This window comes from Homalodisca vitripennis, unplaced genomic scaffold, assembly GCF_021130785.1.
Source record: "Homalodisca vitripennis isolate AUS2020 unplaced genomic scaffold, UT_GWSS_2.1 ScUCBcl_6855;HRSCAF=14261, whole genome shotgun sequence".
Taxonomy (NCBI): domain Eukaryota; kingdom Metazoa; phylum Arthropoda; class Insecta; order Hemiptera; family Cicadellidae; genus Homalodisca; species Homalodisca vitripennis.
The window spans coordinates 14,307-24,931 of record NW_025782961.1 but is presented as its reverse complement, the minus strand read 5'-3'; the positions used below and the strand labels follow the sequence as shown (position 1 = coordinate 24,931).

The window sequence follows — 10,625 nt, the reverse complement described above, 5'->3', positions numbered from 1 at the left end:
GGGCAAAAATGGACTGTATTTTTTTATATGTTGAGATTGTTGAAAAGTAGAGGCAGTTAGCAAAGTAAGTGTATATTTAATGCTGCCTTGAGGTTCAAGAAACATGCTAAGTGTGAAAAGTACTAGCATAAAATAGGATTACGGGCAAAACTTGATTTAACATAGCAGTCAATGTGTTAAACTATGCACACACCTCTAGCTACAGAATATGTCTTTAACACTTTCACTTTGACTCGAGTCATCTACTTACTTTAGAAAAACGGGGATAGTAGCAATGCGTGTTCGCTTCAGCCAATGTGTTAAACTATGATACATCTGTAGCTACAGAATATATTGTTAACACTTTCATTTCGACTCGAGTCATCCACCTAATTTAGGGCAGCCAGGATAATAGCAATGTGTGTTCGCTGCAGCCAATGTGTTAAACTATGATACATCTGTAGCTACAGAAAACATTGTTAACACTTTCACTTCAATTCGAGTCATCCACCTACTTTAGGACAGCCAGGATAATAGCAATGTGTGTTCACTGCAGCCAATGTGTTAAAACCAGCTAAAACATTTCTTTTACTGTAGAAGAAATACAAAAATTGCTCTTCTCTTGAGATGGCTAACAACATCTTAATTAATATTACATCTCTATAAACATAGGTTTTCGTAATATATGAATGAAGGCCCCAAGAAAATAGATATTCTTAAATGCTAATTTAAAAAATTGAAATTAATTGAAAAATATTTATATTGTTAAAGGACTTATAAGATGTTTATGATTAAGGAGAAATTTCAGCAAGATTGATATTGTTTAAACTATTTTTCTTGTTTCAGAAAAGAAGTATTTTTGCTAAATTGAAATCATTCATATAATTTATAGATGATATAAAAACATTCACGTACCATTACACACACAGGTTTGATGTGCTTCAGTGTTTATAATCTGTATTTTAAAATAAAAAGTTGAAAGGTAAAATTCAACATTGCATGAGTTTTGACTCTTAACAGTATAATTCATCTCAAGAGTATAACACTACATTTTGATGTTCATTCACTTCAGTTCAGCCCATAAGTGGTCCAAGATTCAATGTTCCGCCTGAGGTTGCGTGACTGTAGCAGGGGCCACCAACGTGACTTCTGGAAGGGCAGTAGACAACATAGGCTTTGAATCTCTGATCTCTGAATCTGTAATACTAAATTCATAATCTCTTTTAGTAAATTATAATAAATTTTAAATAAAGATTAAATTTTAGATTATTCAGAGAACAAAATATAATGTAATCTTAAATACTTGTATTACGCTTTAGCGAAATAAGGAATGTTCTTGTAATATTTTAAGACAAAGTTTAGATCCACTCCGTGTACAATGCTTACGTGTTGATGGGAGTTGGAGAAGGTGTACGAGAAGCAGGAAAACTGGCAATGTCATGGGTCACAGTCAATGGCCAAAAATACTCCACGCATCTGGAATAAACAACAAAGTGCATCCAAATTATAGGTTTGTCTAATTCAATAATAAATTTGTTTGATAAAAACTGGATACTTTTTTTTAATATTTGACATTTTCAGAAAATAGCTCTTAGCCCTGTTCTGTCTTAAACGCAGCAGTGTCAAATTTCTTTTATTTACTACCTAAATTAGTTATAAATAACATTTACCACTCTAGTTTCAGATTAACTAAGTCTAGATTTATGATAACAGCCTAATCTTAATGAGATCAAAAGTTTTCTAATCTTAAACTCACTCTATCTCTGATCAAACTTTTTCTTACAATGGGTTTAACTTCATCATTGAGGTTAGGTGAAGAAGAGAACCTCAGAGTCTCTGTGACCCCCACGTCATTCCTATAAGTATGAAATGTATATTCCAAAAATATTTTAAAATTATTTACCTATATTCAATAAGGGTAACAACAACAAATTTATCGATACATATTATGTTTTTATAATGTCCTTTTTCATTTGTTTCATACAATTGTAAGTTTCCTTACATATAAATTCTGTAATATTAAAAATATTTGAAAGAGCCTTATGTGACCAATTAGTTGATTTCTTAAGAACAAAAAATTTAATCTAAGATTGCCAACATGGTTTTTAAAAGAGAAAATCAGTAAACGCCGCAGCAACAGAATTTATTGAGTCAGTAATCAATTTATTAGATGAAAAAAAGAAAGTAATGGGGGTTTTAATGGACCTAAGCAAAGCGTTTGACTCTATATCTCACCCATCCCTGCTTAAAAAGTTCCAAAATTTAGGCATAAGCGGCAAGGCTTGAATCTTATCTTGAAAATCGAAAAACAATTTGTTCAAATAACACACCTTGATGGTAAAAATATTAGGAATGATTACATATCTTCAGTAAAAACTTTCAGTAAAATCTTCAGTAAAAATTATGCTGCTCTAGTAAATCATGCTTGTATGCAGACGACACAAGTCTAAATATTAATGCATCCTCATGGGGTAGCGTTGAAATAAAAAAAAAGTAGTAATCTAATAAGTCTTTCTGATTATTTCACTGAAAACAATCTGCTCCTTAATTTAGGAAAAACTAAATGTATGATGTTCCAAATAAAAAAGTATAAAATTAATGAACAACCAATTAGCACAGGTGAGTTAACATCCCAAGTAGAAAAGGTACATTTTTTTTGGATTAATTGTGGCTGAAAATCTTAACTGGGACAATCATTTTGATAGAGTTCTTTCATAATTATCCTCCAGTTTATATGCTATGAGAAAATTAAAATATCTGTGTGATTATAAAACTTTAAAAATTATTTATTTTTCTTACATATACTCCATAATTAGTTTTGGCATATCTTTATATAACGTAACAACTCCCAAAAACCTTGATTCAATTCTAAAACTTAAAAAAAGGGCAATAAGAATTATATTGAACCTAAAACCACAAACCTCAGTAAAGGAAAAATTTTGGAATTACAGATTCTTACTGTTTACGTGCTATATGTTTATGAAGTAATATTGTCAGTCAGGTCAAGAATCGGAGAGCAAATACTTAATGGTACTAATCACCAGTACAACACAAGACAGAGAGACGAATTGGCTACTCCTCATCAATTGGCACTTTTTGAAAAAATGCCACGATATGCTGGAAAATACCTGAAAATATAAATCAGAAACTTCTTTTTCAAAATTAAAAATAAACTAAAAATGTATTTAATAAATAAAACCCTTTATTCTTTCAATGGTCTATGAGGATATTGTACCATACTCTATTTTAATTTAGTAAAAGATCATAAATACATGGTCTTAATTTGTAAGTTTTTGACACCATTCAATTGTATTCATGTAATACAGTATGGATAAAGAATATTTTATCTGATTTTATTTTAAGTATGTTCTATAATTGCAAGGGAATGTTTATATTTTTTTATATTGTCTTGAGGTTGAGTGGAAGAGAGGGCTAAAACAGACTTACTCCACCTTAAAAAAGACATATTTCACTTCATCATGTTAGAACGGCTTACTTTAGGGAATTGTTGATTACAAAAGGCTTCGGAACAGGACAGGAACCTCCACTGGAGACAGAGTTGCGAGCTGAGAGCAGGTTACTGTAGGGGCACTGTGGAGGCTCTGGTGGAGCTCCAGGAGAGCTCTGCCTGCGGAACAGTCTGGACCTGTGCCGTGTCACTGAAAACATAATTTTCCATTGTACTTTCAACCATGGCTTCCTTCATATTCTTTAAAGCCTCACTCGCCTTTTTTAGAGTGATGGGTTCTTGAGATGATGGCATGTTTTTTCTCTCTCTTAGGACAAGAAGCTTAGAAATTACACCTACTCCTAAAAGGACCTTTGTGCTGCTTCCGGAGTGATAGGATATTCTGGATGGGTAAGGTTAGGAGTAGGGGCCATCTCCTGTCAAGATCCATGAAGAAGAGTTCAGGGCAATAAACTCAGTCATGTCCCCTCAGAAGAAGGGGAAGCCAGCTCTGAACCCGCCTCTCCAGTCAAAGCAGGCAGGGAGTGACACACCCTCATGATCTCGATATTTGCGGTTAATGAGTTCCGCTCCTGGACATCTGTAAGGTTGCCCAGATTTAAGTGACACATCAGTTTTTGCTGAGCCCAGTATACTCCAGGTTTTCAACTGGAAGGTATAAACCAGCCAGAAGTGAACCCACATGGGTAGTGATTGCATGTAGGTTCCTGTCTTAGCAAGGGCGTCTGCTTTTTCGGTACCCATAACTCCTCAGTATGAGGTAACCCATTGAAGGACAACTTGCCACTCCTGCTGTATCAGAGCTCTAAGAACTCTGTGAAGAATAGTTGGTGTTCATCATTTAAATGGAAATGAATAGATAAATTCCCTTGAATCATATGTTACCAATATAAAGTATGTATTGAAAAAAATTTTCAACTGAATAACAAGGAATAAGAATGGTGCAAGATGTCTATGAGGATTTAAAGGAAAATACAACACTTCTAACATAATTTTCAAGATAAGTAATTGCTTGTATATAGAATATTATGTAATGTGTATACATGTATAAATGATTGCCCTGTCAGATGGTTTCATTTATTACACATTGTGCATGAATACCCTCTCCTGTATACCATTCTGCTTCTGTCTATATACCTTTCCCTCCACGTATTTACAAAATTTAAACACTATATATATATATATATAAGATAGAAAATAAAGTTACCTGCACTGACAGGCACTGGGATGATGGGGAAGAAGTCACCATGAATAGGACAATGGAAACAGACCTTCTGTTCCTTGCTGTGAGCATACTTGACAAGCAGACAGACAAGCATGCCCGCAAGCATCATGAGTAGAGCGATGGCCAAGCAGACAGGTCCGAGCACTCGTGAGTTCGTACTGTTGGACACTCTCAGGACATAAGCTTCATGGTCCTCCTCTGGTGTCTGACCTTGGTACGCGATCACTGTACATTCAGTCAGTCATGACCAGTCAGAAAAAACTGTCTCAGACACGATCCATAATGTTCTCCAGCTATGTTAAATTTAATTAATGCTCTGCAACTATTATTATATCAGAACCTTAAAGATTTGTAAACCTCATAGCAAGATCATTCTTGGGCATGGATGTTACATACAGCTACATCTTACTAGTCTACAAGAACTATTCAAGAAGTATAACATCCATTTTGGTGTAGTCCGAGAGCGAGTGGGGAGAGCCAAATCTTCACTGCACTGACACTACAGAAAAACCCCTAATACATAAACATGCACTTAAAATCACAATTGTAATAAAATAATTGAAAATAAGGATAGTATTACATTTTTAGGTTTGGAAATAGACAAACCTCTTAACTGAAACATTCATGTAGAAAAATTACTTTCCAAAATTTCATCAGGTTTATAGGCATTAATTAGACTGAGAAACCTGTGTGAAAAAGAAATATTAAACGTTATTTATTTTTCATATATTCACTCAATAATATCTTTTGGAATCTCACTTTATGGTGCTACTGCTGTAAATAATCTAAATTCTACGGGTGGACCGATGCTTCTAGGTGTCGAACAAGGCGACTCATCTCTTGTGAATTACATTACTGTATTCTCACCCCAAAATGTTGTTAATTAAATGATTATGATTAATGATTATGATATAATGATTAAGTTATGAATTGAATTGAAAAACTAAAAATTGCAGCGATGGACTGCCACGCAAAAAGATTTTACATAACACCTGAATGGTACACCAACAGCATGAAGTCTAGACTGGAAAGAATTAACACAAAAGATATTACTGCGCAGAAGGCAAGAGCACAAACAACACGTCACACATGCACCAGCTAAGGTAGAACACCTTTTTTCTCTGTATTTCCATCTTCTCTGGTGTGTATGTGACATTGCTTGGGTTCATAACATAATTGGGACACATACTTGTAATGCGTAACTCATGTTTAATCACAAGTAGATATTATCTTACCTGTGATAATCGAGCCGATGACTAAAAATATGATGGCTGAGACAGGAAGAGCCACTTGACAGGTGGAAGCTATCTGGACCCCCGCCACTAAGAGCCCGCCCTCCACCCTCTCCACCCGTACACGGGGAACTGGGGCGGGGCAGCCTCTCTGTCCACTGCAGCCCACTGGTCTCATTTCACTTCTAGACAGCATAACTTCAGGTACCAGTTTTTTAAATTTAAAATTTAATTCAAGATTTAAAACAAAGCAATAAATAATTTTTAGAACATTACTTGTTTCCAATGCGGAGATAGCCTCTGTAGCATTAGGGAAACTTTACCTATTTTGTCTTAATTCAACCAGACAGTTGCAAAACAGTGTATACTGATTTGATCAGACAATTTAGTGAAATGTTTTCTGGTAAAAGTTTGTTCTTTGAAAATTTCACAAGTTATAGATTTCAAATGTATTTTTCAAACTAAGCTTAAGGAAAATACCAGAGGTATATCCAGGATGTGTATTTGGAAGGGTCCAACTCATATTATAGCAAGATATTTAAAGCTGATCTTTGGCAATGGAAGAATAAGGAAGGAAACAGGATTTTTCGGACATTTACCATTGTTCAGTGATACAAAAAATCAATAACACTATGTTTCGAGATCCACCAAACACTATGTTTTGAGATGGATGTTATGTATCTATGTGTAACTAACCTAACACAAAACTACAATCTAGAATAAAATAAACAAATCATACCAAAGCGGTGTGACACGCATAAGTCAGGAATCGCAACAACCATATTGTCAACTCCATGTACGCTTTCTCTAAAACAACTAATTAATAAAAAAATCTCACAAATTATTAAAATTGAACTAAAGAATACAGGCCACAATAGGTCTACATTGAATGACCAATCACAGAAAACTAACGAGAAACCAATATTTAATGGCAATTGGCACAGTAGAAACAAGATTGTGACAAAAAGGAAATAAGAGTGGGCCCGTTTTGTTATTAGTTCACTCTAGATGAGATTCTCAAAACCGTACTGTGACAATGCATTATTCTATACAGTAATTGATTTGTTGCATACTATCAGAATTGACTACAAAGCGGTATAATTTTGACTGATCAGTTGATCTGCTAATTTATTGTATTAATTCCGATTAACTTCCTTTTAAACAAATAAGGTTCCTGATGTATTATGAAGGCTTCATCCAAATTCACTCAATGCTCTCCGGACCAATAATGATAAGCAATTTTTTACTTTTCTGCTGGCCCCTTTGTGAGTTTTCTTTGTGTTTGTTTATTCTAATTTCTTTTGTCTCACATATGTATTCTCTATTACGACTACATATTATGCTGTAAACACATTTTTTAAAATCCTGTGTTCCATTTTTGAATTTGTTTTTACAAGACTTTTTCCAAGTATGCTGTTTGTTTCAAATGCAGTTCTAATGTTGTACTTTCTACCTACTCTTCTAATTTTCTCCAATAATCCCAACAAATAAGGGATTAACATAAATATAAATTTTTCTCTATTCTGATTTACTAACTCAGGATCAGGATTGATTCTTCTGTTTTGTTTGCATTTTTTTATCACTGATTGAGAATATCATTTGCATCTAAGATCTGAGTCAATTATTTGAAATTCCCCTTTTGGTGGAGATATGTGGATGATTCCATTGTTGTTTTTCATTAAGGAGTCACTAAATTGAATGAGTTTTAAATGACATTGATAGTATTTCTCCTTCCATCTGCCTCACAATGGAAGCGGAAGACCAAAACAAGCTTCCTTTTTCGGATGTGTGCATATTAAGAGATGTCCTTGACCATAATTTTTCAATAGAAAACACACTCAGGAAAATGTTTGAACTTATCTATCAAAGAAGGAGTGGCCTACTCTTTGATTTGTCTGATAGAGCAAAGAGCGTTCAGATAAAGGTGGCTTAAAAGAGTAATCTCATTATTTTTTCCAGATGGTTTGGGAATATCTTGGCCCACCAATTTGGGCCTAGAATATGCCATTGGAAAAGGCTAGACTTAAAAACAACACACAACAAAAATAAAATAAATACACTTGTCAACAAATAATAATAATTTAAATTAATGTGCAATAAATTGACTACACTCAGTAAAATTCACACAATGATATAAAATGAAATACTACTTATAGTATTTGCAGCTAATAACAAAAATTATGTTCTTTTATTTGAAATAGTTTAACTAATACAAAAGAATCGTGTAGAAAATTAACCACTAACATACCTGAGAGATTCATTGTATTTGGTTTTGTCCATAACTTTACCCAACTTAAAAATTGGGTGATCATCAGTAACAATAATTGTGATAGACCACTCTATTCGAGTCAATAACGGATTTATTTGATGTATATATTACTGATAAGTATGACTGGTTGTGAGGCAAAATAGTCCAAGCTATCACATAGTCTTGAAAGTCACAGGCCCAATATAAATGTTTTGATTCACTGTTTACTATATCTGTTCATTTCATATCAGATCCTAAAAATAAATTAGAAATTTGAGTAAACAAATTTATTCACCGGTATAAACTGTTTATTAAACCAGTTCTGACTCTGAACCAGCAGTCAGAATGAAATCATTGATGCGGAACCTTAGTCAGGCACTAATTCTCTGAACTTAAAAGTATTAACACAAATTTAGAAATCTCTTCTACACTTAATAGTGTATCACTTCACTTATATTAAAGCAGCCATCACAATTTCCAAACCAGTTTAATACTCGTTTTTCACTTGGTCTTGGAGTCTTCTTCCTTCATTTCTTCAGCACAGCTCTGCAAGAAAGAAGTGTTTTGGTATTTCTGGAGGAAGTTGGGCAACCAGAAGCATGCACTGAGGAGTCGCAGAAAGACCCAGGCCGTGAATGCTAGAGCGATGTACGACAAACATGTGACCAGCATTTTCCAAATATCTAAGGTCACGGAATAGGCCTTCATTTTGTTTTACTGAAACAAGCAATAATGCATAAGTGTTTGGGTACCTATCTTGTAGATGAATTATACATACAGGCGTGAAGACTGGTGGAACCCTAATATAGGAAGAGAATCCTGAGTCCAAAAAGTGAATTTTATTTTAAAAGTCTGTTCATGTTTGTTCATCAGTAATGATTACCAAATACATAAAATCCAATGTATCCAAAATCCAAATAAAAATATTTTCAGATGATTCTTTTTTTTGGAACTGTTAATTCTTTTATCTACATTCACAGTTTCATTGAAAAATACAAATATTCACAAAAGTGACTATAGTGCTTTTGATTATGGTATTACGATTCATAACCCATTGCATGCTAAGTAAAATAGTTCAACAAACTCATATTACACGACAAAGAGGGGATGACTCTTTGCATGTGAACACGTGTTTCATCGGCTCTTACTTTTATGTCTAATTTCACGTACTTTTTCGTCACAGTATTTATTTAAAGTTATATAAGTTTTTAAAGCATTTCTTCCACTTCGTTTTAGTGTAATAGTTGCGGGTAAAACTGGCCGAAGAGTTTTATTATTTTATAAAAAAGATTTTATGTTTCGGTCGCCACCGCATCTGAGGTCGGGAGCGAAGGGCAAACCCGTTCCCTTATCTACAACTGATAAGAGTAAACCTACCTTCCAGCGCTCATTATCAGCGTCATCAGCGATAACTTCGACCGGATCCACAACAATGGCAAGCTCTGATAAAAACACGGGAGGTCTCGATTCGGTATCTGTGGAGAGTTGCGTCAATTCTTATCTGTCGAGCGCGGGTGTAATCACTGAGCTTGTTCAGCGCCTCGGAGACAAAATAAAGGACATTGTGGAGGTAGCGGTACGAGCTGCGTTAGCTACCTTCCAAGAAGAGTTGAAGAGGCTGCATGACGAGTTGGTCACCGTGACAGCAAGAGTAGGCGAGCTGGAGGATCGAGTGCTGGACAAGACGGACGATCTTGAACAATATCAAAGGCGGGATAACCTGAGAATCTTTGGCATACAGGAGACCAAGGGCGAAGACACGGACAAGCTGGTAGTCGAGTTGTGTCGGGAGAAGCTGGGAGTGGAGTTGTCCGATGCGGCGATTCACCGGAGTCATCGCATCGGTCAACAGTCCAGGCAAAACAGTGAAGGGAAGCAGCTGCCTCGCCCTATTATTGTGAGGTTTACCACCTACCGGCAGCGCCAGCAAGTGTATGCTTCGAAGAAGAAGTTAAAGGGCTCAGGAGTTACCATCCGCGAAGATCTGACCGCACGCAGGATGGAGGTGTTCCGGGCGGCAGTAGCTCAGCACGGGCCGAGGAACACTTGGACGCTGGATGGTCGTGTTCTGTGGGTTGATCGGGGCGGCAGGAAAGGTGTTGGTACTCGGCTGGCGGACCTCGCATCGAACTCAACAGGCACCAAGTAAATCGTTTGTTTGTATCTATCAAGTTATTTTAGTTTTCATTTCTTTGTTCCTTTTATTACTTTTGGTTCATAAAATTATTATATAAATATTACCTTTTTTTTTTTTTTTTTTTAAGAATATGAGTATAATTTAATTTTACATATACACATTTTATTTATTCCAAATAAACTTTAAAAAGGAATATCATAATATAACTATTTCGTTTAATAATACAAATAATTTCTGTAAATGCTACAATTAATAATCAGTCTATATTATATGTTTAGTTCCAATATTATTTTATTAATATAAATTTTTATTTTGTTATTAAATAGTACTTCTAC

General features: G+C 34.9%; 1 protein-coding gene across 1 annotated transcript; it reads right to left on the bottom strand.

Annotated features, from left to right (window-relative positions):
• Positions 1-1,047: 1,047 nt before the first annotated feature.
• On the bottom strand, positions 1,048-8,658 carry LOC124373965. Its single transcript, XM_046832273.1, has 6 exons — positions 8,154-8,658; positions 5,909-6,090; positions 4,656-4,898; positions 3,476-3,638; positions 1,366-1,455; positions 1,048-1,184 (listed from the first exon to the last, which is right to left on the bottom strand). Exons 1-6 carry the CDS (start codon positions 8,183-8,185, stop codon positions 1,076-1,078), a joined length of 819 nt encoding a protein of 272 aa, XP_046688229.1. The 5' UTR covers positions 8,186-8,658; the 3' UTR covers positions 1,048-1,075.
• Positions 8,659-10,625: the final 1,967 nt, after the last annotated feature.

Bases quoted from the DNA above. Each gene is read 5' to 3' on its own strand.
- LOC124373965 (XM_046832273.1), bottom strand. From the start codon at position 8,185: ATGGACAAAACCAAATACAATGAATCTCTCAG. The intron at 6,091-8,153 runs GTATGTTAGTGG...TATGCTGTCTAG, and splicing joins AAATACAATGAATCTCTCAG to AAGTGAAATGAGACCAGTGG. The intron at 4,899-5,908 runs GTAAGATAATAT...CTGAATGTACAG, and splicing joins CATCGGCTCGATTATCACAG to TGATCGCGTACCAAGGTCAG.